Source organism: Canis lupus, chromosome 5, assembly GCF_048164855.1.
Source record: "Canis lupus baileyi chromosome 5, mCanLup2.hap1, whole genome shotgun sequence".
Taxonomy (NCBI): Eukaryota; Metazoa; Chordata; class Mammalia; order Carnivora; family Canidae; genus Canis; species Canis lupus.
The window spans coordinates 77,339,456-77,359,516 of NC_132842.1; the positions used below are offsets into that span (position 1 = coordinate 77,339,456).

The 20,061-nt window shown below is 54.8% G+C and overlaps 1 protein-coding gene and 1 long non-coding RNA gene across 2 annotated transcripts; both read right to left on the bottom strand.

Moving 5' to 3' along the window:
- Nucleotides 1-803: 803 nt before the first annotated feature.
- On the bottom strand, nucleotides 804-3,343 carry LOC140634232 (uncharacterized). The gene is made up of 3 exons (XR_012031747.1): nucleotides 3,203-3,343; nucleotides 2,880-2,992; nucleotides 804-1,352 (listed from the first exon to the last, which is right to left on the bottom strand). It is a non-coding gene; the product is annotated as an uncharacterized lncRNA (long non-coding RNA).
- Nucleotides 3,344-13,208: 9,865 nt separating this feature from the next.
- C1QB (complement C1q B chain) lies at nucleotides 13,209-18,337 on the bottom strand. Its single transcript, XM_072827897.1, has 3 exons — nucleotides 18,147-18,337; nucleotides 15,079-15,279; nucleotides 13,209-13,929 (listed from the first exon to the last, which is right to left on the bottom strand). The coding sequence occupies exons 2-3, from the start codon at nucleotides 15,254-15,256 to the stop codon at nucleotides 13,355-13,357; spliced, it is 753 nt and encodes a 250-aa protein (XP_072683998.1). The 5' UTR covers nucleotides 15,257-15,279; nucleotides 18,147-18,337; the 3' UTR covers nucleotides 13,209-13,354.
- Nucleotides 18,338-20,061: the final 1,724 nt, after the last annotated feature.

Genomic DNA, 20,061 nt, shown 5'->3' on the forward strand with positions numbered 1-20,061 from the left:
AGCGCTAGTTCTGTCAGACTAGTTCTGAGTAGCAAATCTGCCCCCCTCCCAACCGTGTGACAATGTCTCCAGACATTGCCAAATGTCACCTGGGGAGCAAAATCACTTTGGTTGAAAAACCATTGGTCTAGGGGCTCCTAGGTGGCTCAGTCGTTAGGCGTCTGCCTTCAGCTCAGGACGTGGTCCCAGGGTCCTGGGATCGAGCCCCTCATCAGGCTCCCTGCTGAGCAGGGAGCCTGCTTCCCCCTCTCTTGCCCCTCCTCCTGCTTGTGTGCTCTCTCTCTCTCATAAATAAATAAATAAATAAATAAATAAATAAAATCTTTAAAATAAAAAATCCCATTGGTCTGGACTATAATTCTGTCCTTGGTCTGTTCATGCACTCGGTGTGTTTCTCAAACTCTGAGTGTGTGCCGGGCCCTCTTCTAGGGCCTGTGACTTCAGCTGGGGGTGGGGGGAGGGTCCAGGTATTGATTTTGTGCCTGTTGCATTTGTCTGCTGGGGGAGGGAGTGAACTATGTCATGCAGGGATAAAACTGGGGGCCAGGGTGACCAAAAGGCTCTGAGAAAGTGACATTTAGCCAGGCCTGGAAGGTTGACTAGAACGTACTGGGGACACAGAAGATGGGAAAGAGGGCACTTTAGGCTGAACGGGATGGAATGGCCAGCCTGGATCTGCTCCCCAGAGGTTCACGGAGGGCCTGCTGTGTGCGGGGCATCTCCTTGGGTATGGATGGATGAGGGCAGGCCCTTTCTGGCACGCAGACAGGTCAGGGCACGCAAAGAAGGGTCTTTACCCTATCTGGAAGCTGCAGAGGGATCAGAAAAGACTTTCCAGTGAAAGGATACAGGAACCAAATCTTGAAGCTGAGCAGACAGGGGAGAGAAGAGGAGATGGGGGAAGAGGGAACAGCCCCCCTGCGTAGGCCTAGAGCCTAAGAGAGCCTGAGGCTTTGGGGGACCTGCAAGGAGTCTTCTGGGGCAAGAGCATGGCGTTCTCACAGCAAAGGGAGGCAGATGAAGCTGCAGAGGGAAGTGGGGTGGAGTGGGACTCAGCTACAGAGCCTGGACTTTTGTCCTGGAGGTGCTGGGGAGCCATGCAGGATATTTGAGCAGGGGAAAAATCACTGGGGCTACCGTGAAGAGATGGGGTCTGCGGGGAGCAGGTCAAGAGACAGGAGACAATGGCAGAGGTTCAGGAGTGAGATTAGGCTGTCAGTTGAGTCTGGAGTGGAGCGAGCAGATCCCACAGACACTTAGGAGGTGTAAGCATTTGGATATAGGCTTGAATGTGGGGCTCAGCAAGCTGGAGGCAGCATCTGGGCAGATTGTGGGTGCCTGGCAGTGCAGCCCTGAAACGAATCACCAGATTAGAAACACCAGATTAAAGACCAAATAGAGAACAATAAGCCTGTGGATCCCAAATTACAAATTATTTTTGAAACTTTGCTCTCATGCATCATCTTTAAATATTAATAACCAACATCTTTTGAGAGCTTAATGCTGTTCCAGACGCTGCTAAGCACCGCATGTGCATGAACTCGGTAAGTCCTCACAACAGCCCTATACGGGAGGTACCTTCTATCCTCTCCATTTTGCGGAGAAGGACATTGAGGCACAGAGGGAGCAAATAACTCGCCCGAGTACACAGCTAGCAAGTGGCTGCGCCAGGATTTGAAGTCAGGCAGTCTGGTCCCTGAGTCTGTGCTATCTGCTGTTGTACTGCCAAAATGCAGTTTGTTTAAAGTCTGCTTAACTTCAGCTATTTATAATCCTATATCCTTAATATAAAAGTAAAAAAAGCAATGGCGTTATATTTTATAGGTTGCGGTGGAGAAATATAAACTGGAGAACCACCTTCTGGAATCTCAGGGAAACCCTACACCTTCGCGGTGGCTACTGCCACCTGGTGGCAGTGTACCCCCAATAGAGGAGCCATGATAAAGGCCAAGACCCAGTTTCTTTGGGTGCTGAATTTATGAACCCCCAAGCCAGGGTGATGAGAACTTGCTAATACAGGTACTACTACTGTAAAAATGTGTCTTCTCGTGGCCAGAAAAAAGGGGTGAGGTTCTTGATGCCCAGACTGCAGGGTGTGGGTTCTAAGGGACTACGATTGTGGTACTTGGGATTGGGGTTGCCAGGCCCCGATCCACACCCCTTCATCAGTTCCCTAGACAACCGGCACCAGGCATTTCTGAAACAGCTGGTGGGAGCTAGGGGTGGGATGGGGTGTTGCTCTGCAAACATGGGCTGTACCCGTGACCCCGACCTTCTAATCCCAGGGCTTAACTGACTTCATTAACTCCAGGGGGCTCAAAAGAGACCCCCCAAATCATTCTCTGTCAAACCACATTCATAAAAGTCCCGTTCCTGAGGGTGGTGCAGGAAAACCTCCTGCCTGAAGGCAGGGGCTGGAGGTGGTGACCCTTGGATGTGAACCGTCCATCCATCCGTAGGCTGGTGACAGGGCAGGATCGACCCCACCCCCCTGCCTGCCCAAGGGCAGCGAGGGAGAAAACTGGGTGAAAGCAGAGCATGCTGGGTAGCCTGGCCAGGAGCTGAGCGGTCCAGCCTCCCACCCCCCACTGTGGTTACCATGACAACCGAGTGGGGGAGGGAGGAGGAGAGGCGAGACCACTGGCCCCTCAGACAATGGGAACCTAGTCCAGATCACCCTTGGCCTTGTCTTAAGGGACATGGGGTAGTCAGGGGTTCTGGGTGCTTCATACCCTGCGGTTATCAGGATTTGGGGGAGCAGCCTCAGCTCGGGCCAGGCCTGGCAAACCCAGAGTGAGGGTCACAGGCAGGATCCCTGCCCCTGAAAAATCCCAACCCTACCAGAGTCTCTTCCCTCGAGGGCTCCCGGATGAACTCACATAGGCTAATGCCGGATGAAGTTAGGTTCATATTCCGAGCCTCCCCGCAACACTGAAGAACTTGACCTGGTAGTGGGGGGTGAGCAGCAGGCGCAGGCAGGAGGCAGCAGCCACTTTGGGGACAGGCCAAATATTTTATGAGTAATTTAATATCTGGAGCGCGAACCACTGAGCAGAGAACCCATCGGCTGCCGGGAGCAAGGAGCCGCCGGTCTGGTCCTCATAATGCGGGGGAGAGGATGGGTCTGACAGGCTGGTTAACCCCCTGAGGGCCCTGGGAGGGAGCCGGGAGGGGGCAGGGCGGCCCTCCACGTACGACGTACCCGCCTGGCACTAGAAACCATGCGCTTTTGATGGGTTGAACCCTTGAACTCAGGAGGGAAGATTTGCCCTGTTGAAAGGCACTGCCTTTGAGACGCAAGGACCCGAGCTTGCCTCCTGCTACGTGTGTGACCCTGGACTGATGGCTCCACCTGCCTGAGCCTCAGCTTCCTTATCCAGAAAATGAGGGTGACAATAATGGCACCTACATCACAGGTAAGAACTCGCTTACCTAAAGACAAAGAATTTAGTCTGATGCCTTGGACACAGCAGGCACTCAATAAGGACACCTGCACTCAGGACTCTGATGCTGTGTGACCTTCACGGCAGCTCTTCAGAGTTCCCAGACTTCCTTGGTGGGGCTCTCCCCACCACCTCGCTCTGTCCTGGGCCCCTCCTCTCTGGCTCTGGGGTAGGGCCTAAAGGGCTTTCATCACGTTTTACACAGCCGTGGTTGTGTCACTCTTGATGCCAGTGTTAGCACCCCTTCAGAGTTTCTGGGGAGGGGTCCTGTCCAGCCTGGTGGCGTCGAAGGAGCACAGGCCCCGGACACAGGCAGGTCTGACTCAGAATCCCAGGTTAGCCACATTCTGGCTGTGTGATTAGGGGCAGGCTCTGCACCTCTCTGGGCCTTCATTTCCTTCTCTGCAAAATATGATTAACATGTTGTATGATGCCGGTACCATTACAGCTAACAGCGATCACCCTCGGGGCGCCTGGGTGGCTCAGTCAGTTAAGCGTCTGCCTTCGGCCCAGGTCATGGTCCTGGGGACCTGGGATTGAGCCCCGCAGGACTGACCCTTGCCTTGGGCTCCCTGCTCAGGGGGGAGCCTGCTTCTCCCTCTCCCTCTGCCCCTCCCACTCCCCCTGCTCATGCTCTCTCTTTCTCTCTTAAATACATAAATAAAATCTTTAAAAAAAATAGAGATCACTCTATAAAGATGAATACTTAGAACCTGTTAAACAGTAGGTGCTCATTAAATGTTTCATCATCAATACTCGAAGAGAGCAGCTTAGGGACCACACTGTTTTAGTTCGCGTCCAAGCTCTGCCGTGTACGAGCTGTGAGGTCTTGGCCAAGTTACATGGCCTCCCTGGACCTCAGTTTCCATCTCTGTGAAATGGGTATGAGAACATCAGTGATTGCCTCATGGGAATTAAACAAGTTGAGATACAGAAAGTGTTGAAAACAGAGCCTGGAACAAAGGAGGAGCCTAGTCAATGCTAGCTGCTCTTATTCTCTGCTTCTGAGGTTAAGAAGCGGTTAGGAAAGGGGTCTCCCCCACCCCATCCCACGATTCCTGAGTCCGGGGATGCTGGCTTCCTCATGTCGCCTCTGTCTGGGGCTTGGGGTTGTAGCTCGATGAACTCACCCCAGCTCTGGGCTTATGTGTCACTCTGCCGGGGAACTCAGGGACTCCACCAGCATCCAGGGGCTTCTCCCACCATATGACTCTGCCCTTCGGTTCATCATTACTCTGCCTTTTCCCGTAGCCCAGTCCCAACCGTGATGTCACTTCCTGGAAGAAATTCGATGTGCCTGAATTTTGTTTTTAAGATTTTTATTTATTTGTTCATGAGAGACACAGAGAGAGGCAGAGACACAGGCACAGGGAGAAGCAGGCTCCATGCAGGGAGCCCGATGTGGGACTCGATCCTGGGACCCCAGGATCGCACCCTGGGCTGAAGGCAGATGTTCAATTGCTGAGCCACTCCAGCGTCCTGACGTGCCCGAATTGAAGTGACCCAGAGATCATGCGGTCTCGCTTCTTTGTGTTACAGATGGGGAAACTGAGGCCCGTGAAGGGAAAGGTGGTTCACAAAGCCACATGGCAAGGAGATGCTCAGGCCAGAACTTGAACCCAGATCTCTGGCTGCCAGTCTGGTGTTGTTTCTCTCCCCTAGGCTGCCCCTGGGGGCTTGGTCATAACTGATGCCCAATCCTACTGAGCATATGGAGGCCCAAGCTGTGAGGGGACGGGCTCATAGTCCCACAGCCCATGGCGGGGCAGGGGTGGAGGGGTGGGGGCGGGAGTCAAACCCAGACTTGCCGGACACCGAAACCTGAGCATGTTCTCTGCCCTGTGCATCAGGGCCGGCAGGGACCTGGCAGGCCAGTCTTCAACTTAATCACATTGTCCAGAAGGAAGGGCCTGGGCAGGCCAGGGATCAGCCCCCCCATTATACAGATGAGGCAACCAAGTCCCAGAGGGTAGAATCACTTAACAGAGGTCACACAGTGGGTCGGTGACTCTGGGATCAGTGCTCTCGAACCTTACTCTGTCCCTATTACCTATTTTCGGTATCACTTCATGAGAATCTCAAAGTCCCTACCAGCCTGGATCCAGTTAAAGGGATATTCACTGAGCACCTTTGTATACAAGGCGTGCAGCTTGATTTCCCAGAGTCTGTTTCGTTTTCCTGATTGCGGCGAGCGCTTCCTCTGTGCCAGGCACTGCCCCGGGTACCTTACAAATGTTATTTTTATCTTTGCAAAAGCCCATGGCACATCGATTATTGTCCCTATTTTATTTGATTTTAATTGTCCTCATTTTATAGGTGAGGAAGCCGGCTCTAAGGGGACAGGTGACTCCGGGTCACCCTATTATCCTCCTGGTTGAAAGCAGACTGTCCTGCTCGCCGCTCCTCGCAGGCTCTGCCCAGACGTCCAGCCCTGCGAACCGCTCTGTACAGGCCGTCGATGGCCTGGGCCGTGGCACAGAAGCCATGAAGACAGATCTCTCAGGTCTTCTTCCCCCCCGGAAACCAGCTGGGGTGGGTCCCGGCAAAGCTGACATTTATGTAACTGTCGTTAATCCCATTAGCCGACGTGTTCTGAACAAGGTGTTCAGACGCCTTTTTAACGAGGGCCCAGCTGTCTCTCTCGTGGCTTCCTGGGCCGGTAGGCAGGGCTGCCCCAGAGGGGCTGCGTCAGGAATGGAGCCTGCAGACAGGCCCACACCGTCCTCCCCAGCTACCAGCCCACGCTGGAGGACAAGGGGACATTTGTCCCATGGTGAGCACAGGACCTTTGCATTTGCAAAGCTTTTACCCCGGTAGCCCATCCGAAGGAACGTCACAACAACCAGTGGTCTCACTTTATAGATGACAAGGCTAGTATTAGTTGAGGACCTACTATGTGCTGGGTGTGGCGCATGGTTCTTTCTGACAGGCACGCGTGGCTGTGTGCCTACCGGGTGTCAGGCAGGCACTTCACACACACGTAGTGCTCACACCACTACGAGCCAACGCAGCTCCCTTTGACGGAGCAGGGGTGCCTTCCTTGCCCAGCAAAGTCGGATTTGAGGCCGAGGGGGGCCCTTGTGAGAAGCCAGGAGGGAACGTGCAGCGGATCCCGGGCCATACAGGGATCTGTGATGCACAGCAGGTGCTCGTGCGCCACAATCTGCTTCTCTTCCCCTCGTTCTGCTGTGGCCTCGTTTATGTCGTCCCCGCTCCCCAGATGCTGTAAGAGCTCATGGGGACAACACATGACCAGAGGGCCAGGTGAGAAGATGCTGTGACAGGCTGCAGGAAGCCTGGGTGGGGGAGGCTGGAAGATCTAGAACGGAAGGGAGGAAGGAGGCTCTCAAGAAACTCTGTTCCACGCGGACCTGCACGCTCGTGGCTGGCGCGTCTCTCTGGAGCGCCCGCGAGCCTCACTTCTTTGCTGCGTCATCGGGGCGTAAGCCGTAGCCTCTGTGCACCTGAGTGGGGGCGACAGCGCCCGTGTCGGGTGGGGGGTGGTTGCGAGAATTAAATGACCTCCATGACCTCAGTTATGTTTCTCCCTGCCTGCCTTTGTTTACCGTGCAAATGCCAAACCTTCACATCGAAATTGCCCCAAGGGCCTAGGAAATATTATTACACGGCCTCTCCTTCTAGGCAGGACATCATGTTTGTTTGTTTGTTTGTTTATTTATTTATTTTTTTTTTTTAATTTATTGGGAGAGACGGGGGTAGGGGCAGAGGGAGAGAGAGAATCTTAAGCAGGTACCACGCTCAGTGCAGAGCCTGATGCAGGGATCCATCTCCCGACCCCGAGATCATGACTTGAGCTGAGACCAAGAGTCAGATGCTTATCCGACTGAGCCACCCAGGTGCCCCAGGAGGGACGTGATTTTGGCATTCCTTACATTTTGCCTTTCTTCCTTCCATTGAACTATTTCCTTAGCATACATTATGCATATCTGTCTGTAGGCACTGCACCCTCTGGAGTAAGAAAGATTCAATCAATAAACAAATCCACGGGATGCCTGGGTGGCTCAGTGGTTGGGCGTCTGCCTTTGGCCCAGGGCGTGATCCCAGGAGGTTGGATCGAGTCCAGCATCGGGCTTCCCATGGGGACCCTGCTTCTCCCTCTGCCTGTGTCTCTGCCTTTCTCTCTGTGTCTCTCATGAATAAATAAATAAAATCTTAAAAAAAAAAATGAATCCGTCCACCCATGCTTTCCTTCATTCATCTGATAAACATGAATCTTCTGGGCTCCCTGGACTGTGGCATGTCCCTGTCTGGCCTCCTTTGTTCCCACCTGGGTCCTCGCTGTGTTCTGTGTAGGTGGGGCTGCTGGGTATAGGTGAGGTATGATGGGGCACTTGGCCACAGCTTCCTCCCCCATCCTGACCCTGTCAGAGCTCTTCTCCCTTGTGACATCCTTAGGTGTCCCCTAGGTTTCTGGTCAGTAGGTGTGGGGTGAGCCTGAGAATCTGTGTCTGTCCCAAGCAAGTCCGATGCTGCTGATCTGGTTCACCCCCCTCTTTCTAGGGGGAACTCTGAGCCTCAGAGAAGGGTAGCGACTCATCTCAGGCCACACAGCAAGTCAGGTTCTTAGCCAGCCTAGAACTGGGAGCTCTTGACTTGCCATCCAGGGGATTGCATCTGCCAGGTCCCCTCGCTGTGGGTGTCCCTCCCTGGGTGGGCCCTGCTGGATTTCTTGAACAAACACCCGCTTTTCTCCTGCATCTGGCCAACAGGGTTGTCTATGAGAATGCCTCCTGGCTACGTGCAAAAATAAACGCAGCTTGCAGCTTGCTCTATGAGGAGGGCATGGGTTTGTGTGTGTGTTGGGTGGGGGCAGTTGAAGGCAGGGCACCTGGTGTCCTGTCGTCAGCAGGAGACTGGAGAGGCGTGGATGTGGAGGAGAAATGGGGTGAGGCTGCAGTGCCCAGAGCAAGGGGTGCTCGGGGGCAGGAAACTGACTGCCTATCCTTCTTCCTTTCCTTTGTCTGCTCCCTGGCCCAGCCCTAGCTACCTCCAGAGTGCTCCCTGGGCCAGCCCTGGGCCACCTCCAGAGTACTCCCTGGCTCAGCCCCAGCCACCTCAGTGTGCTCCCTGGCGTAGCCCTGGCCACCTCCATAGTGCTCCCTGGCTCAGTGGCATCGACACATCCCCTCTCCCAGCTTGTTAGAAAAGCGAACTCTCAGGCCCCACCCTAGGCCTCCTGAATCAGAATACACATTTTACCAAGACTCCAGGTGCATATTGAAGTGTGAGGAGCCCTGCCCCTCCAGCACCTCAATTCTAATTACAACCCACCAGTGGCTGTGGTGGATTCTTGTGGAGGACTTCCCGTGTGCCATGGGCTTTGCACATAGAATCTCACTTAACTCTCTTCAGCTTTTTGGGGTGGATATGATTATCACCCTCATGTTACAGATGAGGAAACTATAACCCAGAGAGGTTAAGTGATTAGCTGGAGAACACAGAGCCTATAAGTGCAGAGGTGGGATTTAAATACAGCTTCTCGGGGCAGCCCGGGTAGCTCAGCGGTTTAGTGCCGCCTTCAGTCCAGGGTGTGATCCTGGAGTCCCTGGATGGAGTCCCACGCCGGGCTCCCTGTGTGGAGCCTGCTTCTCCCTCTACCTGTGTCTCTGTCTCTCTGTGTCTTTCATGAATAAATAAAATCTTTAAATAAAATAAAATAAAGCTTTAAAAAATGAAAAAAAATACAGCTTCTCTGTCCTTCCAATTCCCGAGCCCCCAGGCTTTCCTTCTTTGCTGCATTCCTCATCTTGTATGTGTTCCAATGGATAAGAAGTCTGTCCCCCCTTCCTCCCTCAGCCCCATATAGCCCACGGGCTTCTGTGGACAGACATGAGGTTACTCATGGTCACACTTTCGGAATCATTAGCTCAGCCTTTACATGCGGGGGGGTGGGATGGGGTGGAGAGAGCCCCCTGCGTTGGAGTCTCAAACACGAAGTGCAGATTCCCAGGTTCCTCCAGATTCTACAGAATCAGAACCTCTGTGATGGGGCCTAGACACCAGCAAGCCTCCAGGGGATTTCATTTTCCTACAATTGGAGATCCAGGGCCTCAGATCACTCAGGGCAGGGATGGCAATGCCCGTTTTATAGTCGAGAGCAACGAGAGACTTTCCGTCCATGCCCCAAGATTGGAGCTCTGCAGACCAGCCTAATGGAAGGAGCTCGTGGGTTCAAGTTTCCCCTCCTCTTCTTCTGCATCCAGAACCATACCCAGGTCTGCAGCAGGTTGGCAAATCTAGCCCACAGATTGTGTGCAGCTTGTTACCTAAGAATGGCTTTTACAGCTCCAAATGGATGAAGAGAAATCAAAAGAAAAAATGTTTGTGACACGTGAAAGGAGTGTAAGACTCTCATGCCAATGTCCATAAAGATTGATTGGAACATAGCCATTCTCGTTTATTTATATATTGTCTCTGGTTATTTCCAGGCATCGAGCAGGCCTGAGTAGCTGCAGCACAGACTGGATGGCCCCACAAAGCCTGAAACTGTTCCTGTGTGCCTCTTTACAGAAAAAGTTTGGCAACCCCTGATCTACAGCAGTAATTCTCACACTTTCGCTCTCTCAAAATCACCTGTGGGGCTGGAGAAACGCAGACTGCAGGGCCTCATCCCTGGAGTCTGAGTCGCCCAGCCCGGGGTTCGAGAATCTGCATTTCTGATACGTTCCCCACTGATAACCGAGGCTGGAACCACGCTTTGAGGTCACCAGGTCTTCAAAGCTGACCCTCAGACCCACCTCGGAAGCTCATAGCCCAGGCTGGTAGTGGGGTGGGCTTGCGGAGTAGAGAGAGAGAGGAAGGTGGAGCTCCCACCATCCAGGCCCCACCTCACCCACCCGTCCAGCGACCCCTCTTTCAGGCTGTCCTTCTTGTGGTGTCTGCTCCCCCCTGGCGGCAGCGAGCCTGGAGCTGGCCTAAGCGCCCACCCCTGCATTTGGAAACACACTTCAAAGCTTTCAACGTTTGCACATCCTTGCCCTTAGGGAGTCCACTTCGAGGAATTTAATCTGAGAGAAAATCAAGGATGCATGTCAGGATGCTCATGGCTATCTTGTTTGTAAGAGAGGAAAATGGGGGCAGTCCCTTGACATGGTCACACATCTGGTAAGAAGCCCAGGCAGAACTTGAACTTGGGTCTGCCTGATTCAAGAGCTCGTGCCCTTAACTGCTACCCCGCACAGCCCCTCGGGATGCTTCCCGCCTGCTGTGGCAGAGCAGTGACCAGGAGCATGACCTCTGGAGCTCAGTTGTCTCGCGTTGAATCCTGTTTCTATTACTAACTGTGCGATGTTGGGCAAGTCACTTAACTGCTCTGTGCCTCGGTGTTCCCATCTGTGAAAGGGGAACATAACTGTAAAGGTTACAAGAGTTAACATGAGTGCTCAGAGCTGTGCACCGTGTGAGCTATTATTATTGTCATTCAGCCCCTACCTGCCGTTTTCTTTGCCCTTTACCCTCCTTTCCTCTTCTTTTTTTTTTTCTTTAAAGATTTTATTTATTTATTCATGAGAGACACACAGAGAGAGAGGCAGAGACATAGACAGAGGGAGAAGCAGGCTCCATGCAGGGAGCCCGACGTGGGACTTGATCCCAGGTCTCCAGGATCACGCCCCGGTCCGAAGGCGGGGCTAAACTGCTGAGCCACGGGGGCTGCCCCTCCTTTCCTCTTCTTACCTGGCTCAAAGCATCATGGGCCACCAGGAGGGGCACACTGGTCAGGATCAACTGGGGCAGAAGTGGCACCGGAGCCAGGAGGAGGCAGACATTCAGCAGAGCCTGTCCATGCTGCTCTGAGATCTGCCTCCACCTGCAGGCCCAGGCCTCGGGTCTGGCCAACAGGGGACAGAGCTGAACACGGGGACCGCTGGGTTACATAAGATCTAAATCCTAGACCTTCCCCTCCCTGAGCCTCAGTGTTCTTATCTAGGGAATGGGAGCAAGAAGATTAAAGCAGTGGTTTGTGAAGTGTGGTCCTGAGTGGCAACAGGACAGGGCAGCTGGGAAGAAATACGAATTCTGGGAAGCACTCCTGGGGGACTCTGATGCTCCTGCAGCTTGAGAGCCGCTCCCTAGGCCCGTTGTGACTAGTACAGGAGAAACGCTTGCAGAAGGTGAGCTCGGGCCTTATGAGCTGCTGTCATTGCTACAGGCTTGCTCCTTCCTGTCCTGTGTCCTTGGCCAGTTAGGTGCCGTGTCCTTACGGAGCGGCTACTGTGCATATCGGGCGCTGTGGGTGTGGGGGTGGGCAGGGTAAGGAGCTCGCCGCCTAGCTGGGCAGATGGACTGGGCACGAGTGAGAAGCAGATGCAGGTTGTGTGTGCTCAGCCCCACACAGGTGAGGAATGGGGTGGGGAGGTCAGAGGAGCAAGAAGAGTGAGGGCAGGGAGGGCTCCGCCGCAGGGAGGTGATGTGGCCTGAGTGGGGCTGTGTAGGACGGTAAGGGAGGCGGAGCAGAAGGGAACTGTGAGCATAAGGGCACGGAGCTGGGAACCCTCCGGGGGGTTCAACGGTTGGGCATCTGCCTTCAGCTCAGGGTGTGATCCTGGAGACCCGGGACTGAATCCCACATCGGGCTCCCTGCGGGGGGGCTGCTTCTCCCTCTGCCTGTGTCCCTGCCTCTCTGTGCGTCTCTCATGAATAAATAAATAAAATCTTTAAAAAGGGGGTAGGGGGCACCAAGCTGGGGCAGCACGGGGTTGGCCTGACAGGTAGAGGGCCTGGTGGTCCCCAGTGGAGATAGTCTTTGTCCAGGAGGGGTAGGGGTGGGACTGGACGGCCAGACTCACGGGCTGGGACTCTACCCAGTTGTCAGGGGAACCACGGAAGGTTATTGAGCAAGGGAGTGACATTTTTGTTCTAACTGGATGGCCGAGCATGTGCGGCCAGGAAGGTTTTGGGGTGGGGGGAGTGTGAGGAGAATCAGGAGGGGTAGGGTCTTTGTTTCAGGGTCAGTTAGATCATTGCGGGAGGACCCTTTGATCCCTTGGGTGGGGGTATGTGACGTTATAAGCAGAAAACCTCTGTAAGTGGGGTGCCTGGGTGACTCAGTCAGTGAAGTGTCCGACTCTTGATTTCGGCTCAGGTCATGATCTCAGGGTTGTGGGATCGAGCCCTGCGTCAGGCTTTGCGCTCAGCGTGGAGTCTTCGGGAGATTCTCTCTCTCTCCTCTCTCACTCTCTCTCTTTCACTCTGCCTCTGCCCCTCCCCTGCTTGCATGCTTGCTCTCGCTCTCTCTTTCTTTTCTTTTTTTTTTTCTCTCTCTCTCAATTAAATAAATGAATCTTAAAAAAAAAGAAGACGAGAAAACCTCTGTAGTGGCTGGCCTCAATAGTGCTGCCTTGAAAGAGATCTTGGGTCATCAGTGGGTAGACCCAGTTCTGCTTGTGGGGTGGAGGATGATCCCTTCCTCCCTCCCTCTGATCCTCAGTTTTCTCCTCTGTAAACTGGGCGCAGGGCAACCTATCTCCCAGGATGACTGTGAGGCTTAATGAGAGAATAGAAGGGTCTAGTCCAGTGCTCCGGGCATAGGAGGTGCTCGATAGATGGTGCTCCCTTCCCATCTCCCACTGTGTGGCAGGCACAGAGCTGGGCACAGAGCCTGACTCTCCAGTCGCCTCCCATCAGATAGACTTTCTGTTTTCAGAGGTCATTCATTCATTCATTCATTCAACCAGCATTCAAGCAGCATTTCTGAGCACCTACCGTGTGCCAGGTGTTGGGACACAGAGTTGGATTAGACCGCTGTCCTTGGGCCTTGAAGAGTTTATTTACTCATTCACTCAGCAACATCTGTGGAGCCCTACTGTGTGCTTTGGCCGGGTGTGGGTGGTGTTGGGGGTAAAGTGAGCATTGCTGGGGGGGTGGGGGAGGAAGGGATTCAGCCCCACAGCTCAGGCCTCTGCATCCGGGAAGAGCAGGAAGCCGGAGAAGATGCTATTGGCACCTTCCATGCCCAGCAGGGAGTTCTTGTCTGTGGCCTGCAGGTAGACGTTCTCCCCCTGGCTCAGCTTGAGGACCACACTGCCCGTGGTGACCTGGAAGGTGTTCTGGACGTAGTCGCAGAAGGTGACCACCTTCTGCATGCGCTCCCGGCCCCGCATGACGTTCACGCACAGGTTCCCTCTGGAGCTGGCATGGTAGGTGAAGTAGTAAATGCCGGGCACGTTGCAGGTGAACTTGCCGCTGCGGGGTTCGTAGTTGCGGTTCTCGTTGGTGACCATGTGGTCGAAGCGGATGGTCTGGTCCCGCCGCAGGGGGATGTTGATGGTCCTCATGGCGGAGAAGGCGATCTTCTGGGTGGCCTTATAGTCTCCCGATTCACCCTTGGCACCGCGGGCTCCGGGGGGACCTGGGGAACCTTTAGGGCCCACGGGGCCCTTGGGGCCTACTTTGCCTGGTGTCCCAGGAATCCCTGGGTCTCCCTTCTCCCCAAACTCGCCGTGGTCTCCAGCCAGCCCTGGCAGCCCTGGAAAAGGGGAGACAAGAGAAATGACGGGTCAGAGATTCCTGAAAGCCAAAGGAAAGAGCCCTGGGCTGGGAGGCCGGGAGCCTGGCCGTGTGACCTCTGACACGTCCCTGCTCCTGTCTGGGCCTCAGGGAAAAGGAGGTGGGGGGTCTCCTTCCAGCCCCACTTTCTGAGTCTGTGATGTGCCTGGCTGCAATGGGACGTGCACGGACTGACGCCCGGGCGTGGACAGCAGCGTCTCCCTAGGAAAGGTGCTGGGCCTGCCCTCCTCACCAGCTCACAGAGGCTCCCTGCTTCCGGCCTGGAGCTCGATACTGAATCCTTGGCACTCGTGTCATCCCTCTACTCCCCGGCCCAGGGCAGACAGCTCTAATCAATCCCGGCATCCTTTCCTGCGGAGCCTGCAGGTGGGCCCTGGAACCTTCTCACGGCCACTCCCGGCAGCCGCTCCCCCTCTGTTGGGCACAGTGTGGGAACAGACGTCTTCTCCAGTGAGGTAGCGGAGTATGGGGCTGGGAGCGTGGGCCCAGGGGACAGAGACGTACTTCTCCTGCCGCACCTGCCATGGTTAGTCCTGCCTACCTCGACGGAGTCACATTCTCCGGGGCTCAGCTTCCTCCTCTGGAAAATGGGGATGAGGCTATTTTGCAGGATCGTGACGATTACATGTGATTTAAGTGAGGACAGGGCTTGGTTTGGGTTAAATGAACATTTTACAGGGAGGTGTCTCTGTGGGAAGTCTCATTTGAACCCTGTGACAACCCCACAAAGTATCTGCCTGCATTTTATAGGTGAGGAGACCCCATTTCAGAGAGGGGAAGCCACCCCCAGCCGGGGGGTGCAGTCTGGGGCTGCATGCCTGCAGTTGTGCTCTCTCTCTACCTGGAGTTGGGGGTGAGAGAGCCATGGTCTGGTCTCGGTCTCAACATTTACTGGGCTTCCTTGGGCTAGCCAGTAGCTTTTCTGGACATCAGTGTTCCTGGCTGTAAAATGGGAATCAGCATTCTCTCTGTGTAAAGCCATCGTGGGGTGGAGGGGGCTTGGCAGGCAGAAGGATTTGCTAGTGCTCTTGCCATCTCTCTATCTCTCGGGTAGGCAGCGATGACCAGGAGGTAGGAGGCACAAGCGAATCCCCAAAGCCTGCAGTACCTTTCTCTCCCTTTGTCCCCGGGGTCCCGGGTATGCCATCAGTGCCTGGTGCCCCGGGGATGCCCGGGATGCCAGGGATGGCGGGGTGTCCGGTACAGCTCTGGGCCCAGGAGACCTCGAGCAGACCCAGGAGCAGCGGCAGCAGCAGTGCCAGAATGCCGCCCCTCGGGGTCTTCATCACCGCCCTGTCTCAGCCACCTCCTGCGGGAGGACAAGAAGACAGAACAGGTTACTACCATGGAGACTCCTAGCATTTGTTCAGTCATTCATTCTCCCATTCATATGTTCACTGAGCGTGTCCTAGCCACCAGACCAGGCCCTGCGCTGGGTCCTGCGTCCACGGAGCTGGCGGTCCAGGGGCAGGGGGACATACAAGTCATAAACAGGTCAACCTACAAGTAAGTGGAGGTACTTAGAGATTGTGCAGAGTGCTCTGTAGGAAACGCAGGGGTGCCTGGAGCGAGAGGGAGAGTAACGGGGGGTTCAGGGGGTGGTGGATGGTTTTTCTGGGGTGGGGTGGGGTGGACAGCATCTCTGAGAAGTGCTGTTAAGGCTGAGACTTGTAGGTACAGACCTGGAGCAAGAATATTTGGAGAGGAAAGGAAATGGGGGCAAAGGCCCAGAGGCAGGACTGCCTGGAGGACCCGGTGTCAAGGACCTGGTGGGGGTCCAGTGTAGCCAGAGGGGAGTGAGAGGTCAGAGGAATGGGAGGTCAATGCTGTGGTTCTCGGGCTTTGGGTTTTCTTGCAAGTGTTCTCATTCCTGAGAGTGTCTGAATTCGGGGTGCTTGTGCTCTTCCCACAGCGGGCCACTTTACATCCTCACAGCAGCCCTGCTCCACTGTTGTAAAAAATTGAGGCAACAGGAGTGCCTGGTGGCGCAGTCCGTGAGGCGCCTGACTCTTGGTTTCAGCTCAGGTCATGATCTCGGGGTCGTGAGATCGAGCCTGGTGTCTACGTGTCAGCACGTAGAGTCTGTTTGGGATCCTCTCTCCTTCTCCCTCTGTCTCTCCCACTCATGCTCACCCTCTCTCTGTCTTTCTAAAATAAAATAAATAAATCTTTTTTAAAAATTGAGGTGACATTCACATAATATAAATTTAACCTAAAGCATTTATCTTTGCATGAGTCTCAGTTTCCCCTCTTCCTGGAGGTTTTACAGGATGGTGGATTGGACAACTTCAATAATCCATATGCGTTGGGCACTCAGCCAGGCTCTGGGACACACATACATGTGCCACTATCTCATTTAATGTGGTCCTTACCATAGCCCCCCAGTCAAGCACCCTGCTCTATCCTTCTACAGGTGGGGAAGCGGGGTATTTGAGAGGGCGGGGCTCCCATCAAGGTCACATGGCCGCCTTGTGGCTGGGATGCCAACCCACGTCCACTGGATCTTGTAACTCACAGGATGTTCTGTTAAGAGGCTGCTGAGCCTGGTGGTTCAAACGTGGGCTTTGGGGCCAGACAGCCTGACAGGGGCTAAGGTAGCGCTGGGTGCAGGCCAGTGCTCAGGGGAGGGGGCTGCCATCTGAACTGCTCCTGCTGCTGTCGCTGCCTAGCAGACGGTGTGTCAGAGGCAGTGGTGAGAGGACCCCCTCCCCTGCCCCGGTGTCAGAAGGATGGCAACACAGCCAAGGCCCAGATCAGGCCTCTGCCCATTCCCGGTGAGGGCCTCAGGCAAGTCACTCCTGTCTGGCACATTTCCCCTTCCAGGAAATGGGGATCATACTCATCTCTGCCATGTAGGCTCGGGGGGAGGATGGAGGAGTGAGGGCCTGGCGTATTGGAAGTGCTAAATGAATATTAGCTATTTTTGTATTGTCCCCATCATCCAAGAATCCCCAAGCTTTGGGATATGACAGAGGATGGTCGGAAAAGTAGAGCAGGATCGAGCCTCTTTGGGAGACGGGGCTCAAGAGAGAGGAGGTCTCAGGCGGGTGCAGCCGGGGGGTGGGAGAGCTGTAACCAAGGGGTGGGGCTGGGTGGGAGCAGAGGGTCCAGACCAACAATGAGATTCGGGCTTCCTAGGGAAGCAGGAAGTGGGGTGGGGGAGTGGGAAGGTCCAGGTTCTGGCCCATCTCAGGGGCCACTGAGTCTCAGATTTGGGCAAGGACCTAGGACTCATCTGGTCTGACCCCTGCCCTCGCCACCCGTCACCACCGCTGGCCTCGCTCCTCACATCTCTCCCGGGTGACCAGCCCTCCCATCTCCTTCCAGCCCTGTCAGTCCCTTCCCACCCCCACCGCCCAACTTGGAGTCAGGCCAACCGGACTTCCAACATCCCCTCAGCCACCACCTCGCTGCATGACCTCAGGCAAGTGCCTTAACCTCTCTGAGCCTCTTCAGCAAAAGGTCACTTCCACCTGTCGGGGCTGCCAGAGGATTAGAGGAGACGGAGTCTCAGAGGAATAAGGTTTCTTGTGTGGTGTCTCTGATCTCACCCCCTCTGGTACGAACATGATCGGGTTCACTCAGGGCTAACTCATGACCGATCACAACTCCACCTACAAGTCAAATTAGTTGCTTGAAAGAGCCAGGCTGGGCTTTCTCAGCAGCCCGAGAGGAAATGAGAGAAGGCAGGTGTTGGAGAAATGCTGGGCTGGGTGGAGGGGGACCTGCCTCTGCCAAATCTTGAACTAGGTGGTTTGCTAGGCACCGGGAGAGCCTGATCCCCTTCGGGGCTCCCTAGTGACCCTAAGAGCTTCTGTTATCTCCAGAGAGGGTGTAGGTGGAGGGAGGTTATGTGACTTGCCCCAGGTCACCAGCATCTAAGAGACTCAGGCAGCACTCAGCTTGGGTCTTGGTGACTCCAAAGCCCTTATGTTGGTGGCTCCCATCTTAGGCTGCCTCCCATCACCTGGGGCCCTGGAGAGCAGTGGACTCCCCAAGCGTACCCCCAGGGGGTTTGGTTCCCCAGGTCTAGGAGTGGGCCCTGGGGATCCGCACTGTCAATCGCCCCAGCTGGCTCTGAGGCAGGGGACACAAGGGCTACCCTTCAGAAATCATCACCCTTGGCCATATTGGTCCTGCAGGCCCGTCCCCCCGGGGGCCGAGCCCCATCCTCACCTGGGAACCTGGCGTCCGGTGATGCCGCTGGGCTGGGCAGCAGTGGGACCAGGAGCCAGGAGCCTGCTGCTCTCAGCTCAAAGCGGAAGTTCCATTCCCCAGAGACAGGAAGGGCCTTCCTCTGACGGCCCCCTCCCCTGGGCCCAGCGGGATGGCCACCCCCTCCGCTCTTAGCCCATCCAGGCAGTTTCAGGTCCCATTTTTGCAATTGGAGGGGTTTACTGTAAGTGAGGAGGGTAGGTGGCCAGTTTGGTTTCGCCAGCTCAGCAGCCGTTGGGGGAACAGGCTGTCCTGGGAGCCTGCCCACAGCTGGTGGCTTGCATGCCAAGGCCCCTGGCCGTGTGACCCCCTTACAGCAGACATGGGTGTTCCTCACTGAGATGAGAACATGGCTGGCTTGTTGCCTGAGCACTGGATTTGGAGTCAGAAATTGTGATTCATGTTCTGGCCCTGCCGCTCGTCAGAGGTTGATTCCTGAGGTCTCGAAGGGGGATCTAAATTTTCTCAGCCAAGAGGGCCCAAGGGAGCCCCAATTTCCTCTGCTAGATGATGGGACTGTAATCACCCTTGCTCTATAGATGGCACAGAGCACTGGGGGGCTCATTTGGGATCGTGGAGGAGAAAGTGGAAGGTAAACCATAAAGTATATTGCACACGATACTCGTTACTATCACGCCATGTCCAAGGCTTCCCTTTTCTGGGCTCATCTTTTCTGCCTTCTTCCCATTCTATACTTCTGCTCTGGCCTTGTTCTCAAAAAATTATCTAATAATGAATTTTAAATGTGGTCATTATTTATTTATAGCCCTTCCTCTGCTTGCAGCAGGGCTCAAAGCCGGTGACAATAATGGGCATAGGCAGGGGCTTATTGCTTGTTGATCCTGGAATCACACCAAGTCAGGGCTGGAGAGGGCCTTGGAGGTCACCCTGCTTATTCCCCTCACCTTACATATGGGAAACTGAGGCACAGAGGGAGAAAGTCATCACTGAGCAAATATTTATCATGCGCCTCGCTGTGCTAGGTGCTGGAGACAGAGCCACAAGCAAATCACGGCTCCTGTCCCCATGGAGAGCTCCTTCTACTGGGGGAGACTGGTGTTAAACACTGAATGATACACTGGTTTCATGGCTTCTATGATAAATGTCAGAAAAGAGAGGGGATTAGGGACCCCCGGGTGGCTCAGTCGGTTGAGCGTCGGACTCTTGGTTTCGGCTCAGGTTGTGATGTCACAGAGAGTGGAGTCGAGCCCCACCTCGGGCTCCGTGCTCAGCGGGGAGTCTGCTTCTCCCCTCCTCTCTCTCCCTCTGCCCCTCCACGCTCTCTCATGCTCTCTCTCTCTAAAATGAATAAATAAATTTTAAAAAAGAAGAAAAAAGAGGGGACTGTGGGAGCCCACACCTCATACAAGTGGCACTGTGGGACTGAAGGCCAGGCGTCCCTGGCACCAGGCTATCAGGCGGCCTGCTGAGGCTGCATCCAAGGTGATGTGATGGCCCTCGCAGGGATGCTGGCCCAGCCAGTGCCAGGAGCTGCCAGGAAGGCCCTGCTTGACATCTGTGCTTGGAGACAGAAAATCTTTGGGCTTGTGGATGCTGATTGTTGGAAAAAAGGGTTACCTGCAGCAGGTATTAGGGAAAGAAGAGACCAGTTTGGTAAAACCCAAGGGTCTCTGGGCTCTGTCAATTTTACAGTCCCTCAGCCTGGATGTAGAGGGGAAGGCAATGGATTCTGAGCCAGGAGAAGGATGGAGCTCTGTACCACTTAGTCTCTGTACCTATAAAATTGTAAATTTGGGGGCACCTCAGTGGCTCAGTGGTTGAGCGTCTGCCTTCGGCTCAGGTCGTGATCCCGGGGTCCAGGGATCGAGTCCTGCATCGGGCTCCCTACATGGAGCCTGCTTCTCCCTCTGCCTAC